Here is a 20,187-nt window from a genome sequence, read left to right on the forward strand (position 1 = left end):
TTGAGTACAATAGGGGGTTCAAGAACAAGATTGTTGATGCTTTATCTAGGAAGGAGAGCATTGAAGAATCTGTCTCTTTGGCAGCTATCACATTTCCAACACCTACTTGGCTTGAGGAGTTGAAAATTGCTTATTTGGGGGATTCAATGGTACAACAGCAGCTCAGCCTTTTCAAGAGGTTCATACTATGATTCCTATTTTACTCTCAAGCATGGGGTTTTGTTTAAAAAGGATAGGATTTATATTCCTGATTGTGCTCACTTGAAGATAAAGATTTTACATTTTGTCAATGCTAGTCCTCTTGCAGGACATTTTGGATTTCACAAGTCACTATAGCGTGCTGGGGATGATTTTTATTGGCCTAGATTGAAGGCTGATGTGAAGCAATTCATTCATGAGTGTGAGCTATGTCAGAAGAATAAAATCAAAAGTATTAATCTAGTCAGATTTTTACAACCCTTGCTAATTCTCCAGCTAGTTTGGATTGATGTCTCTATGGATTTTATAAAAAGGTTGCCTATGTCTAGAGGTTATTTTGTCATTATGGTGGCTGTGGATAGGCTATCAAAATATGCACATTTCATAGCCTCCTCAAACATCACTTTACAACATCTAAAGTCGCTTTCCTATTTTTGTCTAATGTTTTCAAACTCCATGGGATGCCTATGAGTATTATGCCAGATAAAGGCTCCACTTTCACTAGTTCTTTTGGGAGGGAGTTGTTTAAATTACAAGGGGTTAATTGCCCTACAGTTTGAGTGGTAGTCAAATCGAAGTTGTGAACAAATGCTTAGAGCATTTCTTAAGGTGTTTCTCAAGGGACAAACCTCGACTATGGCTTGATTGGCTTGCTTTGGCTGAATGGTGGTATAATACCACTTTTCAATCTTCCACTTAAATTACCCCTATGAAGCTATTTATGGGGTGCCTCCTACCAAATTACAAGCTTATGTACTAGGATTGACTCCTAACCAAGCAGTGGATGACCTATTGCAGACCCGAGAGCAGATTATTGCAGTATTGAGGACTAACTTGGTGGCTATACAAGAAAGAATGAAGATTTAGTATGATTGACATAGAACTGAGAGGGAGTTTGTAGTTGGTGACTGGGTTTACGTCAGGCTCTAACTTTATCAACAACATTCTTTGGCATTTTGACTCGCTTTGAAGCTATCTCTATGATGTTTTAGCCCATTTTAGATCACTCACAAGGTTGGTAAGATGGCCTACAAGCTTGATTTACCTCCATCTACCAAGCTTCACCCTGTTATTCATGTCTCTTGCTTGAAGAAGAAGTTAGGTCAGCATGTATCTCCTCTTTCTACCATTCCACCAATGGATCTTCAAAGTGAACTTTTACAAGAACCAATACGTATCCTTCAACGGTGTAGTCAAGAAGTAAAGAATCAGGCATTGGTTGAGGTTTTAGTCTAGTGGCAGAGTGCAGGTGTTGAAGATGCTACTTGGAAACCGTATTGGCAATGCCTTGAAAAGTTTTCTCACCTTGCAAGAAATGTGCTTTGAAGGGGAGAAGTATACCATATATAAGAGGAGTGAAGCTTGAAGGTAGAGGAAGCTGAGAGTGCAGTAGTGGGGAAAAGAAAGGGAATGACATATGTTTAATTCTTTGAAATAAAGTACAATGTCGTTTGATTCATTGTAAAAGAATGACTACTATAAAGGGTTAAACATTAGGAAGAAAAATGGGATTTTTGACATCTAAATAATCTCTCTCTCTCTCTCTCTTCTTCTTCTTCTTCTTCTTCTTCTTCCTATTTGTTTCTTGGAGGCTGACTATCTCGAAGCAAGTCATCTTAAGGGATCTATTACATTTTATTTAGGTAATCTGGGCTTGAACTTTAGTGTGTAGGCTATGATTGGTACTTGCTTGGTAAGGGTGGGATCGTGGTCCGTTGGGGAGTTCTAAAGTTGGCTTTGAGCATCAGGATTTTCCAATGCAAGTGGGTTTTGCGCAAGAGATTATGTTAGATATCCGGGATATCTGATTATAGTGTTATGATGGGATGACTTTTGTTGGGTATTGACTTGTGGATGGGGTTTTTATTTCATCGGAACAAGAAGAACCGTCCTCCACAGGAGTTGGGAGTTTTGTAGATGCATACACGTGTGCGTGCTGCGAGGCTGGGGGGTGACACTCGTATTGGAAAATTGCTTAATACAATGGTAACTATGTCTCACTTCAAGGATAATGATCTCCAAATAGAGAGAGACCTAGCATAACTAAATTATGATAAATTCTTACTTACCTCAATTCGTACAAACCCTGCCCTTAAATAATGACTGGCAAATGGGGGAGCATAAACACCTACATATTCCCCTTCTAAACTCTTACCATGCAACAACAATTAACAAATAAAAATTAACAAATGAACCTATCGGCCAATTGAACTCAAGTTAAGTAACGCCAAAAAATTTGTAATATGCAGGAATTTCTTCTTTGTTAGTTAGTCATGAGCTTTCAATGTATCTAATCCTCCCACAACAAAATCAGAGGTCTAAGCTTTGTTCAAATTAGGGATGGGAGCGGGACTCCACACCTCGATACCCCACATCTAGTACCCCAGTGGGAGCGGGGGGTGGGCTGTCACATCCCATATATATTTATACAAATTGTAATATATACAATTTGTTAAACTTGTATTCACAAGATTGTATTGTCTTAGTCTCGTATATAAAAATTGTCCTAGGAGGCCAAGGCAATATAATCTTGTGAGTACAAGTCTAACAAATAAATTATAGCTATATTTATAAATTTTAATTTATAATTTAAGTTATATACTAGTTTGGATCAAAAATAATATTTTTAAATCCATAAACATTTTTTAGATCCAATGACTCTTAGTACCATTGAAGTGGGGGACGGATGAGATGTTCGCCCCCCTCAACATCGGGGTAGCCTCCTACCCCCGCCTCCCCGGGGCAGGGTGCAAGGGAGAAAACATATGCAGAAGTGGGGTGTGAGAAAGGGTTGACCGCACCCCGCATATGCAGGCATCACACCTGGTTCAAATCATATTGGACCCATGCATGATCATTTTCTGATAGAAAGATAGGATGGCCTGTAGGTAGAGGCTCTTCTATATTGATGATTATTTTCGCAAGCAGGTACGAATTAGTGCTGTCATCCTAGAAAAAATTTATGCGGTCAAGAAGAATGTTTAGTGGCCATTCCTAAGGAATAGAGGAACCCCTCTTATATTTAAGGGGCTTGAGATTAGTGCTTTGTGCCGGTCATCTGCACTTGTGAAAGTGAATGTAGGCGTTCATGTTGTTTTCGTCCAAGGTAAAGCCGAAGGTGAAATTCCATACATGTTTAAGGTTGCCTCGGTCCACTGCCTTGGGTTGGATTAGTGGAGATGATTTTTCCCAGGGCTAGGTCTTGTACTCTTTCCATCCCTCCAAAGGATTTAGTTTTGAGATCAGTGAATCGATATCTAATGCGTTTTCTGAATTCATGAGGGAAGAGAAACTCTGTGCTGGTCGGGAGAGCAATGGTGAGGCTTGGATTTAGAGTTTGGAGCAGGAAATCGAAAAAAGCGTCCTTAGGGAAGGGGTAGCAGCCTTGGAGGCTTGTGCTTGACAGTTGAGGAATGACACATCTTCAATGTCCCAACATTTGGGAGCTTGTCCAAAGAATTGTCATAGAATGAGGTCAAGGGATAGGTTTCGGCAAACCTGCAAAACTAAATGACTGTCTTTGCAATAAGATCAAATATCAACCAAACAGATTTTACAATAACTCTTTGAATTAACTTTACCGTGACAAAACTTTTAGAATTCAAATTACCAGATGGGCCTCCACTCTACACTGATAGAGGAGTACAAATGGCAACTGTCTACAGAAGGTCATAAAAGTAATCCAGACCTTGCCCAATCTCCCAGACTGAGATGCCACATCCCCACGCACGAGCTTCTTTGAGCCGCATGGAAATTGACAACAATGACGGATAAAAAACTGCATGCTTGATGCTGTTATCATCGGAGTAAAAGAAGAAATGCTCCGCACTGTTCTTTTCCCACTGCAAAACAGGCTTGTGCTTTTCCAATAATGAAAGGTAATCCCTTCCAATTATAGCTCCACCACCCATACCTGCAGTTTTGAATCACATATCAAAGCATGGAGGGTCCTCTAATTTTGCAAAAGGAAAAGCTAATTAGATAATTCATCTACAAACAAGCCTGATGTAACAGCATCTAGAAGTATCAGGTTCCACAATTATCCACAACTTAAATACGAAAATAGCATGCGCTTAGAGTCAACAGATAAAATAAAATCAAGATAATATCAAATCATGAATTTGATTTTCATATTATCAAAATATTTATCTTATCAAGATATTTGATTTTCAAGATATTTACCTCATCTTATATGTGATTGTGCTATAAATAGGAATCTATGCTTTATATTCAATTCATTGAGAATAATAAAAGATTTAGCCCCCAAAGTTTCTTCCACTCATTCTCCTCTTTTCCATCTCAGTTTCTATTATATTATAAATTCTGTAATTGCCAAATTCATAATGAAGAGGTCAATGCCAACACTTGAGCACTTTACATAGATTGTGCCGCAAACGTTGTTATGATTCTTGTTTTCCTTACTATTTGAAACCCCCTCCAAATTTAGTATGAATTGCATAGGAGATAAGTGGGCACTCAACATTGGCAAATGACTTAGAGGAGATATTATGCATAAATTAGTACAAGACCCTAATGGGAGTGCATGTGCATGCCTGATCTCTCTGAGATCACAGCTGGGACTAAGTTATTTCAAACCACCACCTGTCATTGTCTTACAAGTTGTTCAATAGCAAATATATAACTCCTCCAACACAATCACATACAGAAATAGCACATTGAAGAGAAGTAATAAGAATCAAAGGATAAAGGAAGAAAGAAAGAAATACCTCCTGCTATGACAAAATCATTTCCATAGAAATTGATGCCAAGAAATATTTTGTGAGCCAAGCTCCGAGCGCTATTGCCAGTGGTACCAAGGAGCAGCTGCAGGGTAAAATGAATCCACTTTAGAGGTGCATTTGGACCTGGATTTTGAGGACTTGAGAAGTCATAGGTCATTAGTGAGAACCCATCTACTGCATTGCTCAAGCTCCGAAGATCTTCTAGTCCAAAATCATGCTTTTGGAGCTTCTCTGAATGTGGCGGACCTATAACGTAAACCAACTGCATCCGTTGTTTGTCATTCTTTGCTGAGCTCTCAGAATGCAGTGCATGTCCAAGCTGTTTTATAAATTGCAGTGCCTAGGCTTGCAAAACAAGAAGGATTCTTCAGTAAAGCAAAAAGGTTAAATCAATAATCTCCCAAAATAATTACCACTTGACAAAAACTGGGATAGTTAATTTGAGGATATATGCATGTTCATAGATATCTACAAAGCAAAGGAATTGACATTAAAAAAGAGCTCATGACAAGCTATCCTTCTTTCATTGAGTTCTGCTATTTACTAAACCCTTATCTTACTCTCATCTCATTGTGCTAATGTGACACTGTCCATCATAAACTAACTGTTGGATAAGCTCTTAAATTTCAACAAAAATAAAAAGGTGTTGCTCATGCAATCAACGACAAATTCTTAACTTTAGTTAGCCATCTTTGAAAGCTATACGCAAGCCTGGTTCTCCGGGCACCTCGGTAGAACGTGGATTGATCATGGCAAGAAAATTTTATTAATGAATAGATGGGTACAACTGTTGAGTACACACAATGTATGCATCATAGACACCCAATAAAAAAAATGAAAAAAGAGCTAAAAATTCCTCTTAACTGGATATTAAGCAACCAGAATGAGCAAATTAATTTGCTATCAGAAATGTGTAGTGGAACACAACAATTTAAAAAAACATAAGAAAAAAAATAAAACTTGAGATAGTTGAGAAATCTGATTCCTTAAACCATTCAATCATACCAAAAACTTAACAAAATTACATACCATGAAGGATAATGGTATTCGCCATAACGGAAAGGTTTGATATTTACCAAATTCCGCATGGTTGGATCATGCAAAATACCATAAGCTGCCCACCTTGACCAAGATTCTAGCACAATACCATCATATCCCATATCCCTGAATGATAGTAAACAAAAACATAAGTTAAATTATTTACTTTAGTTTTTTTATTGTTTTTTACTCATTTATTAGTGAGTAAAAAGGTTTTATCTAAGTACACAAGGCATAGAAGAGCAGAAAATTAATGAAGTCTTGAAAGCTAAAGCTGGAAGGGCATGTGTACTGACATCCAATGATAAGTGTTCTAAATAAGAAATTCTTTGGTTCCTCAAAGCTTTGATCATGTCTCTCCCTCCATATGCAGCACATTAGACAAATTGGGATCAGTTTTTACAAGTACATCAATATAATTTTCTAGAAAGCTTCACTATGTTGACTCTCAAACCGGCCTTTCCAGTACAAGAATAGGTCCATCACCCGTTTGGGCATTCCCCAATTTGAAGTAAGAATGCTATAGGCACACCAATTAATCACTATAACCTGTCGCCTCCTTAAATCATCCAATGTAAAAATTCTCCCAAATGCTGCCAAATAAACAAAGAATTCTGCTCTCAAGCGAGCTTTACTCCAAATATTCTTTTATAAGGAAAACAAAACTTTCATGGGGAGTTAGCACATGATAAAACAATTTTCTTCAAAAAAACCCTTTCCATGAAGGGAATTCAACACAATGGTTCTTCTCTCCCTGATTCGAAGCTAACAGATCACAATCGGGCATATAATGATATGAAGAGATCCAGCTCTTAGTCATCTACAGCTCTAACAAATTCTACTTCCTATTAATTAGAGTCATCCAAAAACTGCAAATTATCTGCCACTGGAGGATGCTTGATCCGTGTGATATTTTTTTTTTTTGGTCAGTAAATAAGAATTTTATTGATAATAGGCGAAGCCAAATACACGGGACATATACAAGAGCCACACCTAGGCATAACTGTCTGAGGATACAAGAAAATCATGTACGTTCGTGCCATTAAAGTATATTACAATCGACCAATGGAATAAAATGAGAATAAATAAAGTCTTTAGCTCATCCATTGTCCCTTCACGACCCTCAAAAACTCGACCGTTCCTCTCCATCCATATGCACCACCATAGGTAGGTCGGTATCATCTTCCACATAGCTGAAATTTGAGAGTTACCCCGGATGTCTTGTCTACTGTCCAAAAAGTCAACCACCCTTCTTGGCATTACCCAAATAAGTCCCACTCTTGCAAAGATATCGTTCCTCATAGCTACATCACAATGCAATAATAGGTGATCCACAGACTCAACTTTTCTTACACATGTAACACCAATCCAATATAATGAGTTGGCATTTCCTTAGAGATTATCTAAGGTGAGAATATTCCCAAACGAAGCTATCCATACAAAAAAAGAAAAAAAAAAAAAAAAAAGGCTTTTAGGGGGGCCGCCTTAGTCTTCCATATGTTCCTCCATATGTTATTCCAACCGGAACTAATTCTGACTTGGTAAGATTCACTTTCAAGCCCGATGCCACTTCAAAGCAAAGTAAAAGAGCCCACAAAGCTTGATGTGATTATGACTAGCCCCACAAAATACAAGAGTGTCGTTTGCAAATAAGAGGTGGGTCATCTCAAGTGTGCCAATTCTTGCATCCCAAACAACAAACTAGATAGAAATCCATCCCCCTTCAGTGAGACCCGTGATCATTTTACTAATAGCTTCCATTATAAAAACAAATAGTAATGGAAATAAGGGATCACCTTGCCTCAAACCCCTCAAACTTTCGAATAAACCCATTGGACTACCATTTACCAAAATAGAGAAACGCACGGTGGAGATGCAAAATTTGATCCAAGAACACAATCTTGCTCCAAGTCCACACTAGGGGTGGACTTTGATTCCGACTCCAAGAGAGAGCTAACTCAGGTTTCACTCCGCTGGATCGGTATTGAAGTCGGAGTCGGAGTTCCATTCGGAGTTGGTGTTTTTATTTCCCATTTTCTTACCCACTTGCACTTTCCCAGCATCCAAACAAACAATAAGAAATTTTCTTACCCATTATTCACACTTCCTAGCATCCAAACCAAGACTAAAAAAGATCTATGCTACTAAAAACAAGATTCCAAACTGGTAAACACAATAGGCGACAGAGACAACGATGTTGGAGGGTCAATATTGGGTTGTCAACGCATTCTTTCCATGGGAGGTACAACACCGTTGGTCCTAGCCACGGGCCGATATACATGAGATGACGGCAAAACAAGATAAAGAGACTAAGGAGGTAGAGAAAGAACAAAGAATCAAAGATGCAGAGGACTTAGGAGGTAGAGAGGCTACTAGAGAAAATGGCTGAGAAATAGAAATGCATAGGGTTAGCAAAGAGATGAATATATAGGAACAGAGAAATGACGTCATTTGAATATTTGTTTTCTTATAAAAGAAAAAAGTTGCAATTGAGTGATTTGGTGTACGCAAGGGCTCGAACCATGTTCATTTGGTTTGCAAACTTCAACTATGACCGTTGGGAACTTAACTGGTTCTATCAATTATGTTACAACATCAAATATATTAAGTATACCTATCGGAGTCAGAGTCGGAGTTGGTAGTCCGTCACCTTGTTCAACTCCAAACTCTGACTCCAACTATTTTCACCATCGAACTCCGATTCCGAACTCCGAATTTTCTATCTCAATTGGAGTCGGAGTCGAAGCAAGTGTCAGCCGAAGTTGGAGTCATTAGATTCCACACCTCTCAAGCATTTGTAACAAAAAATCTCAATTTACACAATCATATGTCTTCTCCCTGTGAACTTTGCATAATAATCCTGGTTCACCCGACTTGATGTGACTCTCCAAACATTCATTGGCAAAGAACACCGAGTCAAAAATTTGCCGACCTCGTATGAATGCATTTTGGGAATTGGATATGATCTTCAATACTAAATCTAGTAGCCAATATCTTCAAAATGATATTGTACATACTGCTCACCAAGTTAATAGGTTGAAAATCCTTAGGTTCGGTTTGGGGCATGGGACGAGACTTAAAATTCTCATCTCATCATTACAACTTTTCCAAATTTCCATACAAAATATAATAAACAATTCAACTTTTTCAAATCTGAATTTAATTTTTTCAAATCCCAAAATAATAATAATATTAAAATATAATATTTTAAACTTACATTTAAAATAAAAAATTCTCATCTCACTCCCCAAACCTAACCTTAATCTCCACCACTCCCGGCTTCTTTGGAATAAGGGCAATGAAGGTAGCATTTAGGCTTTTCTTCAAACTTACCTCATTCATGAAACTCATGGAAGAAGCTCATGGTGTCATCTTTAACTACCTCCCATGTACACAAATAAATCTCAGTTAAAGATCGTAGTAGGGCTTTACCAAATCAATCTTGCACAACATTCCCGACTCTCCAGATCTAATTCTGCTTTTCAGGAACTGATTGACAATAAGGGTGGAATCACAATTCGCTTGCTCCTAATAAAGGTTTTTTGAGAGTTAGAGATAGCCTTTTCCAGCATCATTTTCAGCTTGTTAGCCAAAACTTTGGCTCTGATTTTGTAGATTGCACTTATAAGGCTACCAGGACGAAAGTATTTGATATCAAATGTTTCAACTTTCTTCTGTACAAGGAGGGCTAAATGTTACAATAAGGCTCTTAACAAATTTACCCTTAGCCTAGAAGTCGTGAAAGCTCTCAACTCATCTTTTATCAGATTACCACGTGATTGGAAAAATGCCATTACGTAAACATCTAGACCCGAGGCTTTATCTCCCTTGAATGTCTTCACTATACTTAAGCACCTCATCCACCTCAAATGGTCTTTCTAAATAATTTGCTTCCTTTGCTCCCAAAAAGGCGAAATGCAATCCATCCAACTTGCGTCTCGAATGGAATTGTTTTGTGTCAGCTCCTTATAAAATCGTAAAATATGATCACCCACTTTTTGCCCATTAGTAGATATTGTAGCATTAATTATTAAGGAATCAATAAAGTTGTTCCTTCTATGCAGTTCACCACCTGATAGAAAAATCTCGTGCACCTATCACCTTCTCTCAACCACAATACCCTTAATTCTTGTCTATATGATTAAAAAAGCACATAATATGAAGAAATTTTGCATGGAAAGGGCCTTTGATGTCACCAAAATAATAATCTTAATTCTTAACCAGTGCTGTTAAAAGCACTAGGCACACTTAAGTGCATAAACTGCCTAGAGCCTAGGCACAAGCACACACCAGAGTGAAGTAAAGCACACGCTTTTTTAGTAATGATAAAATATAATAAAAACGGTTTTAAGAAGGCCACATAATATTAAATTTAGCATATTAACTCTTTTATTAGAGTATTATGAAACATGACAATTAAGTTTTTTTGATAAGTAGAAACATGACAATTAAGCGATCAACTAATTATATAAAATATGAAAATAAAAATTTTATATACTTCTCTTATGGCTTCACTTAATTATATAAAACCATGATATTTGATAATCATAACCAAAATAAAGTATGTAGTTGAATAAAAGTTCAAAATATATCTAAAAGGCAATGCCCAAAACAAAACAAAAACTGTTGGGAGTATAGCAACAAAAAAAAATAAAAAATAAAAAATACTCCCAATACAATGCAATCCTAAAGCATATAATGATGCAGTTTATTTTATTAACCCATGTGCTACATATTTATTACTTTGGTGTCTGGCTAAAGAGTCACATGATTAAGGACTGAAAAAAAAGGTAGCAAAGAGCGCTTTTTGCGGTTGAAGCTCACCACTAAAAGCATGCTTAAATTATGCTTTTCGATTGCACTTCGCTTTTTTTTTATTTATTTACTGAGTTAATATGCTAAATATAATATTATGTTGCTTTTTAAAACCATTTTTATTGTATTTTATCATTAGTAATAATGTGTGCGCTTTACTTCACTCTGGCGTGCGCTTGCGCCTAGGCTCTAGGTGGCGCAATTCGCTTTTAGTAAGCAAAGTGTTTTAACCCTTGGGGCTTTGCACTTTATGCTTAAGCGCCCTTTTAACAACTTTGTTCTTAACAGGCAAAAGCATTTGTTTTGTCCCAATCTACAGAGATGAAAGAAAGCATAAGAAATTAACTCCCCAAAACAATGTTTTCTTGTTTTGTCAATTATCTCTCCACACAAATAGGGTCTGTTAAACATACCCTGTAAATCCCAAACTTAAGGCTTGTTTGGACAATTAGATATTTTCAGATATTCTCAAAACTTCTCATAATTTCCTTGCCAAACATCAAACACAAAAAACTTTTCAATTTTAAATCTTCAACTTTTTCATCTAATCATTATCTAGATACAAAACTCAATATAACTTTCTCAAACTTCCAAACAAAACACAAAAAACAATACAACGTTTTCAAATTTCAGAACAAAAATAATATTAAAAATTTATATTCAAACAATTTTTTAACTTTATAATATTTTTATTCAACTTTTTCTCTCTCCTTTAGCAAAACCCAATAAAACATCTTAACTCAAAACAATATTACTACTATTTACAGAATTCTAAGATATTCTAAGTGTCCAAACAAGCCCTTAATTTTGTAACTTTTGCTTTATTACTTTCAATTGTGGTTGTAACCATCTAGTATGTGCAGTTTACTTTAATAAAGCTCGAATACCTTAATCTAAATTCAACACTCGCTCCCCTCCTCCACCAACCCTTTTTCTCTCTTCTAACTTTCTATACATAAGTTCTTGACATGTATTTGTTTTTTTTTTTTCTGATAAGTAAAAATTTAATAATCCACGTAATTAGGCATAGCCCCAAGTACATGGGGAGTATACAAGAGGAAACACCTAATTACAAGCTATGAACTGGAAAAAGCAACTTAGAAATCATGAAAACTAGTCCCATCCAATACAATAGCTGATGCCCAAAGTAAAAATGTACTGAAAAAAACTAGTTCTTGAGTGTATTTGTTAAATGCAGGTTTTATTGAATCAGGCCAAAAAAGGACATAGGAGTCAAATGTAGATGGGATTAGGTTTAGCTGAATAGCTATAAACCCTACCCAATGCCATGCTACATAAATCTCATCTTATCTCGTCTTATCTCAATATCCAAATATCACTCAAATACAAACATTTTTCAATTTCAAATCTTCAACTTTTACATCTAATCAATTATCTAACCAATACAACTTTCTCAAACTTCCAAACAAAATACAAAAAATAATTATTTTTTCTAATTCCAAAATAAAAATAATATTAAATAATTATATTATAACAATATTTTGACTTTATAATATTTTCATTTAATTTTTTTCTCTCATTTCTCAAAACCCCATAAAATATTTTAACTCAAACAGTTTCACTACTATTCGCATATTTTTTGTCTCATCTCATCTCAGCATCCAATGAAGCCTCAGGTGTGGTTTGGATAATGAGTTGAAAGTTAGAATAAAATATTGTTAAGATTTTATTTTTTAATATTATTATTATTTTAAGATTTGAAAATGTTGAATTTTTTATTATATTTTATAAGGAAATTTGAAAAAATTGTAATGATAAGATGAGATGAGTTGAGATCACTTCTCAATCAAAACGGGGCGTTATGATATGTGTTTGTAGCACAAAATTCTTCTCATCCTCCAGGAACCAAATATCCAATTCATATAGTGTAAAGGAATATCTACACCGTTTTTTTGTTTATTGGCACCAAGCGCCTAGAACAGAGTCCTAACAAGCCTCGGGGGTGCATAGGTTCTCTACAAGGAGTTTCTAGCAAGTGCAGCTCAGATAGTTCAAGAGAAAATTCTATCAATCCAATGGCCCCTACAAATTGTTTGTACATAAGGGTTCGAACCTTAGACTTAGAAAGAGCATACCACCAAGATCAAGGCTCTTACCACTTGAGCCAACCCCTAGGGGTTGCAAAGGAAAGCTGAATATGAGAGCTAAACAAAGAACAGATCATACTTATGACGACCTAATGAGACCCTAAGAATGTCGTTTTTAAATGCAGTGAATAAATCATAACTTTTAAAACATTAAATAAGGTTAATAGCTTACTTGCACTCTGTTACTATAAGGTTGATAGCTTTATTCCTTTGCTTTTTCTTTGTAAGAAACTCTGCGGGAAATGCTTCCAAAACAACTCTGGGCAGCACCTATGTATGCAAAGAATATTACCAATAAGATTAGATAATCTATCTTGGTTTCAAGAAGATTAGCAAGCTTCTCTAAATTCAGTTATTATTTGTTGTTAGAAGCACTTCAATAAATGAATTGCCTCACAACATAAAAATGGCAAGTTTAATACACATCTGATGGGTGTTGAACCCCCAACCTCATCCTCCACCATATCATATAGTGGGAGGGGATTCCAAGAGCTCAGTCAAGGCATGCACAGACATTTCTATCTGGCATTAAATTATCACAGCTACTTAGGTTTGTCAATTGTCTGAATGGGGAACAGACCAAAAAAGACAACAGAAAAAATAAAGACAACTTCTTTGTCATACCAAAGCATCTCCAGACCTTCTAAGCTCTGAGATCCATCCTGTATCAGCATTATGTCTCCCCTCAAGAATTAAACTGGTCCCTTGGCTGGAATTTTTTTAACAGACAATTGGATAAAAATGCAATAGAATACGCATTTGTTAGTCAAAGATGCCTTAAAATCATAAATAGATAGGATAATCATGAAATTTTTTTAATAATATGGACTTCATCTACAACGATGAAGTTTGAGACAATCAAACTCAAGAACAGCCCCAACCCCCCCCCCCCCCCCCCCAAAAAAAAAAAGAAGGTATCCACTGTTACAAAAATGCACACAACTCTCTGGAACAATATGCCACAGCTTAAAACCTTTATTCCAGCATCATTTGTTTTCACTGATGAGATGAGTTGAGATGAAAGTTAAAAATTAAATAAAATATTGTTAGAATATATTATTTTTGTCTTGAGATTTGAAAAAGTTAAATTGTTTATTTTATTTTCGTGTGAAAATTTAGAAAAGTTGTAATAATGAGATGAGATAAGTGGAGAAGAGTTGTGAAAACAAACGAGGCCTTACTCGCCCTCTTCTATTTTAGCCAACAGAGGGGTCTGAATAAATTGTCAATTGAATATAGCTCAATCACCCACTTTCATCACTTCGTCAAAATTTACAATTTAGGAGCTTACCTCTTTAGATCATACCAGATAGGTGATAAATGTGTAAACTTGGAATTAAACCTTTTTGCTAATTCATAGCCCTTAGAGTTCCTGCACCGTTCCAGAAGATGTAGTTTCAGTACCATATGAATCAGCATACCTAACTAAGAAAACTACAATGTCCCCAATATATAAACCTCTCCCTCTCTCTCCCTCCCTCCCCAACCCAAAGAATTGAAGCGTCCAAAATCAAGCTCTACAACTTTCACTTTGATTAACCAGGCGGCAGTAGTCAAATACAGCAAAGAAGACAGCGTTTAATCACTGACAGTTTTGTTTCAATTAGAACTATTAATAGAATACTTGTAGCATTTCACCCATCAGTTTAGTCGAAAAATGATCCGACAATTAAATGTGACAGAAAAAAGAGCGATCAGAAATACCATGGAGTAATGTAGGCCAGTGCAGGATTAGTAAAATGCCGGCGTGACGTATTTTCTGAGGCCTTAGAATTCTCCTGCATTTCTTATAACATCAGAAAGAAATAAGAAGGCAAAACGATAATAAATTTCTTGCTTTCACTACAACATTAAAGCATAATACTATCCTCTTTTTGGTAGCTGAGAAAAACCAGGAAAAGAAGAAATGAAAGCCCAAAACACTCAGTTCAACAAACCCTAAAAAAATCCTATCTTTCATTTCTCAGATATCATACAGAACATAGACAAAATAATGATACGGCTCAACTAATGAAGAAATATTTAGTTTTTAAAAATATACAAGAGATTGGATGAATTGAGGATTTCAAAAAGTTAAAATTGTTTATTATATTTTACTTGAAAATTTAAAAAAATTATAATAATAACATGAAAATACTCTAGAAATTGTTTTTACATAATTATTTTATAGTTATAGCAATACTCCTCAGCTAAATCGCATGAGCAAGGTTTTGAATAATATTATAACAAAACCCCAAAACGCGTTTGTAAAGGGGAGACAAATTCTGGATTCAGTTTTAATTGCCAATGAAAGTTTGGATTGTAGACTCAAGGAGGGTAAACCAAGTCTCTTGTGTAAGCTGGACATGGAGAAGGCCTATGACCATGTAAATTGGGATTTTTTGTGCTACTTACTTGCGAGATGTGGTTTTGGGGAGAGATGGTTATCTTGGATTCGACATTGTATATCTACGGTCCGCTATTCGGTGTTGGTGAATGGAACACCGGAGGGATTCTTTACCAGCTCCAGGGGATTAAGACAAGGGGATCCCCTATCCCCTCTACTATTTGTTTTTGTTATGGATGCTTTGAGTCGCATGTTGAGTGCAGCGGTTAGTGGAGGTTTTATTGCTGGTTTCTCGGTGGGAGGGCTTTCCATCTCTCACCTTTTATTTGCTGATGATACACTGCTGTTTTGTGAGCCTGACAGTGTTCATATGCAATATTTGAGAGCTGTTTTGCTATGCTTTGAAGCGGTTTCAGGTCTGAAGGTAAACCTTTCAAAGTCTGAAATGGTCCCTGTGGGTAGTGTGAACAATATTCAAGACTTGGCTTCTATATTGGGCTGTCAGATTTCTTCTTTGCCTTTGCAATACCTTGGCCTTCCATTGGGGGCAGCGTTCAAGACTAAGTCTATTTGGGATGGAGTGATAGAAAAAATTGAAAGAAGATTGGTTGGATGGAAACGGTTATACCTATCCAAGGGTGGTAAATGGACTCTTATTAAGAGTACACTATCTAACCTACCCACGTATTTTCTTTCCTTCTTTCCGATACCCGCAAGTGCTGCTTCTCGCATCGAAAAACCCTTTCGCAACTTTCTTTGGGAAGGTATGGGGGACGAAGCTAGAATCCACCTTGTGGGTTGGGATAAAGTTTGTTCTCCAATTCAATGGGGGGGTTTGGGAGTGCGTAATGTAAGGGTATTCAACAAAGCACTATTGGGGAAATGGTTATGGAGGTATCATAGTGAAGGAGAGGGCTTGTAGAGAGAAGTGATAGAGTCTAAGTATGGGAGCCTAAGAGGGGGGTGGTGCTCTAACGAAGTCAGGGGAGCACATGGAGTGGGCTTGTGGAAAAACATAAGAGCTGGCTAGGACAGATTTTCTCATTTTTTCAGATTTATAATTGGCAGCGGCAACAATGTTTCATTTTGGCATGATGTTTGGTGCGGGGACATGGCTCTTAAGCAGGCGTTTCCTATGCTTTACCAAATCGCATGCGACAAGGAGGCTGCTATGGCTGATTTATTGACACGCTCTAATGGTGCTGTTCATTGGAATGTGACTTTTCCAAGAGTGGCTCAAGATTGGGAGCTGGACATGTTGTCTGGTTTTTTTGACTCTCTATATGCTACATCTTTTGGAAATGTGATGAGGGATAGACTGGTGTGGAAACCAAGTGGTAATAAAAAATTCTCGGTGAGGTCCTTTTATTCGGCCCTCTTGGGCCTACACCATGGTCATAGCTATCCTTGGAAAGCTATTTAGAAGTGCAAGGTACCTTCCAAAATTGCTTTCTTTGTCTGGACAGCATCTATTGGGTGGATTCTTACCTCGGATAATTTGAGAAAACGTGGGTTCATTATTTCAGATTGGTGTTATATGTGTAAGTGTGATGGGGAATCTGTTGATCATCTCTTATTATACTGTGAAGTAGCTCAGAGCTTATGGCATGATGTTTTTAGTAGGGTAGAGGTGGCATGGGTCATGCCTAGAAGTGTTAAGGATCTTATGTGCTGTTGGAAAGGTATACGGGGAAATGCTCAAATCGCTGGAAAATGATACCTCACTACATTATGTAGTGCGTGTGGTTGGAGAGAAACAAGAGGTGTTTCGAAGATATGGAGCTCTCTATGGCTGAACTGAAACGTTTCTTTTACTGTACTTTGCTTTCCTGGACTTCTGCCATTATTTATAATACAGATAATCTCCATATTTTACTTGTAAACCTCACTAGTTCTTAGTTGTAACCTAGCATGTTCTTTATATGCCTCTAGTGTACTCAAGCTATGCCTCTTTATGAATAATATTTACTTTTACCTATCAAACAAAAAAAAAAACTTGGGTTACTCTCATTTTCCTCATCTGTCTCAGCAGCCAAACAGATTAAAGCAGCTTCCGAAACATGCTAGTCTCTGGAGTACAGTACTTACAGTGAGGATCTCTTGGTAGTTGACGTCGGCTTTGACAAGGCCTCCTTGAAAAACGAACGAGTCCATAGGAATTGGAGGCGGAGAGTATATTATACGGTAAACGAGGACGGAAATAGCGGGAGATACGATGAAGAAGATGACGAAAATGATTATGAGCCTACGATCCGATGAGGCAGAGTTACCGAGTTGGTCTTGCTCTGTGGACGGTTCGACTATTTCCTTACTACGATTCGAACCGGGTGCGAGTCGGCGATCTCGCCTCTTTGCCATTTGCTGTCTCCACCGAGACACCGTCGACACAGAAGATTTTAGCTTCTTCGGCTGCAATCCTCGCGTAACACGGAAAGTGAAATGGGGGCCTATGGCTCGATTCGATTGAAACCGATTCGGTCTAGATTGGTCTCATTTTATTATTTAAATATAAATATTTTTTAAATTTAAATTTTTGACTTTTTTATTTAATTATTATTTAATGATTATAATTTTTTTAATTTTTAAATAAAATATAAAAACATTTCAACTTTTTCAAATTTTAAAATAAAAAATTATATTATAACTCTATTTTAACTATATAATTTTTTATTCAATTTTTTTCTTTTTTTACATAACCGCATTAAAATCTTAACTCAAATAAATTCACAAATTATCTCATTCGTATTCACAATTTCTCATCTTATTTTATTTATATAACCAAACAAAGCCTTAATCTGATTATGATTTATTTGGATGTTAAGATAAGATAAAATATGTTAATAATAATGAAATAGTATAGTAATAAAATAATTTGACTTAAAATATTTTATGAAATTTTGATAAATGAGAGAAAAAATATAATAAAAATTTATAAAATTAAAATATTTTTAAAATATAATTTTTATTTTGTGATTTCAAAAAGTTGAATTATTTTTTATATTTTATTTGGAAGTTTGAAAAAAAAATATAATGATTAGTTAATTATTAAATAAAAAAATTTAAAAATTAAAATTAAAAAAAAAAATTGTATTTGAGTGATTTTTGAATATTTGTGTTTGATAAAGTCCAAACGATGCCTTAATATAAATTTGTCAAAAATCAAATCAATTAATACATTATTTCGAATCTTCGGTTACACGTTATTTTAGACCATGTTTAGCAAAACAACATATCTCAAGTCTTCTTATATATTTCCTTATCAAATATTATTTAAATATAAAATACTTTTTAATATCAAATATTTAATATTTTCATCTAATCTTTTTTTATATAAGTTGTTTATTTAAGTAGAATAACATACTTTTGCATCTAATTATTATGTAAGGTACTGGATGTTAAAATTATATAATTAATCTCTTTGAGGGGGTTAAGGCTTTCAATACATACTTTGGATATAATTGTCTGATACCCTTTCATTGATAGATGATAAACTTAAATACAACTATAAAATAACAAATAACCGAAAACACAAACTCATGCTAAGCACAAATAAGAACCTATAAATAACAACTCATAAATTAAGAAATGCCACTTCCACACACATAACTTACTCATAACTTAATCTAAAGGACTTGGACATCAATAACAACCCAAAAGACTTTAGGCTGTGTTTGGTTGTTGAAGTATCTTCAACACTTTTCAACTTTTTTCACTACTATTCATTATTTTATTATTACTTTTTACCTACTTTTACTACTATTTCTTACTTTTTACCTACTTTTTATTACTATTTATTACTTTATTATTACTTTTCACCTATTTTTTATTACTATTTATTACTTTATTATTACTTTTCACCTACTTTTTATTACTATTCACAACTCTCTTCAATACTTTTTATTATTATTCACAACTCTCCTCAATACTTTTCACCTACTTTTGACTTCATAAATTGAGACTTGCTAGTGGACTGCCCAGTAGTCCAACCATTACCCAAGCCCTGACCCTGCTGAGCTTATGGCCTAACCATAAGCCCATAGGCCAATGACAATCCCTCCTCCATTAGAAGACCTTACGCACAAGGTCAAGGAAGTCTTTAACCAACTACTGATAATGCACCCAAGATGCGTCATCAATCCCTAACCCCTCCATTGAACTAGAAACTCGCTAATGGCGTGACTTCCCATCTCCTTCATTTGTCTTTCCAAAATTGTTTTTGCTTTGCTCATATACCTTCATCAATATCTATCGTAGGAATAATAGGAACTAGAGTGTTTCGTCTACCAACTTTAGCACGACACATGGAACACGATATGATTGGAGGAATTGAGAGGGAGATCCAAGTGATAGGTGATGCTACCAATTTGTTCCAAAATCTAAAAGGGCCCAAAAAATCTAGGAGAAAGCTTCAAATGTTGGCACTGAACTAGCAAATGTTGGTTGTATGGTTGTAGCCACAGGTAATGTGATACCCAAATTTTAGTGTATTTTTATTGAAAAAGTATTTTAATTGACTTAAAAATTGGTTCTCTTATTTTAAATTTATTGGATTTTTGCTAGATTTATTTTGTGATTTTAAGTTGTGAAATTTATTTCGATGTGTTTTTTTAATATTAATTATTGTTTTGTGTTTAAATTATTTTTTAATTTAAATCAGTTTATTTTTTGACTTTAAATTATGGTTTTGTTGGTTTTTATTTATTATTTTATTTTAGCTAGTTACTGCGTTTAAATTGTGTATTCAATTTATTGTTTTAAAATCATTTTCATTGGATCAATATTGTAACTCAAGTTATGAGGATTAGATCTCATTTCTTTCCTTTGCTTTTACTTTTTCTTTTTTCCTTTTTCTCTCTTTCCTTTTTCCTTTCCTCCTCTTTTCTTTTTTCCTCTTATTTCTCATCTGCTCCTCCTTTCTCCCACGCGACCCAGCCCCCTCCCTCTCCCCGTTCAATTTCGT

The 20,187-nt window shown here is 35.6% G+C and overlaps 1 protein-coding gene across 2 annotated transcripts; it reads right to left on the reverse strand.

Moving 5' to 3' along the window:
* Positions 1–3,701: 3,701 nt before the first annotated feature.
* On the reverse strand, positions 3,702–17,697 carry LOC122311064 (chitinase domain-containing protein 1). 2 transcript variants are annotated; one of them, XM_043125433.1, is made up of 9 exons: positions 17,316–17,697; positions 14,606–14,679; positions 14,193–14,273; positions 13,526–13,610; positions 13,074–13,171; positions 6,017–6,104; positions 5,108–5,280; positions 4,926–5,022; positions 3,971–4,111 (listed from the first exon to the last, which is right to left on the reverse strand). In XM_043125433.1, the coding sequence occupies exons 1-8, from the start codon at positions 17,583–17,585 to the stop codon at positions 4,932–4,934; spliced, it is 960 nt and encodes a 319-aa protein (XP_042981367.1). In that variant the 5' UTR covers positions 17,586–17,697; the 3' UTR covers positions 3,971–4,111; positions 4,926–4,931. The 2 variants fall into 2 exon arrangements, with proteins under 2 accessions (XP_042981359.1, XP_042981367.1); XM_043125425.1 differs by having other exon boundaries at positions 3,702–4,111; positions 4,926–5,280.
* Between the last annotated feature and the right edge of the window lie 2,490 nt (positions 17,698–20,187).

The sequence above is a fragment of the Carya illinoinensis genome, chromosome 1 (genome assembly GCF_018687715.1).
Source record: "Carya illinoinensis cultivar Pawnee chromosome 1, C.illinoinensisPawnee_v1, whole genome shotgun sequence".
Classification (NCBI taxonomy): domain Eukaryota; kingdom Viridiplantae; phylum Streptophyta; class Magnoliopsida; order Fagales; family Juglandaceae; genus Carya; species Carya illinoinensis.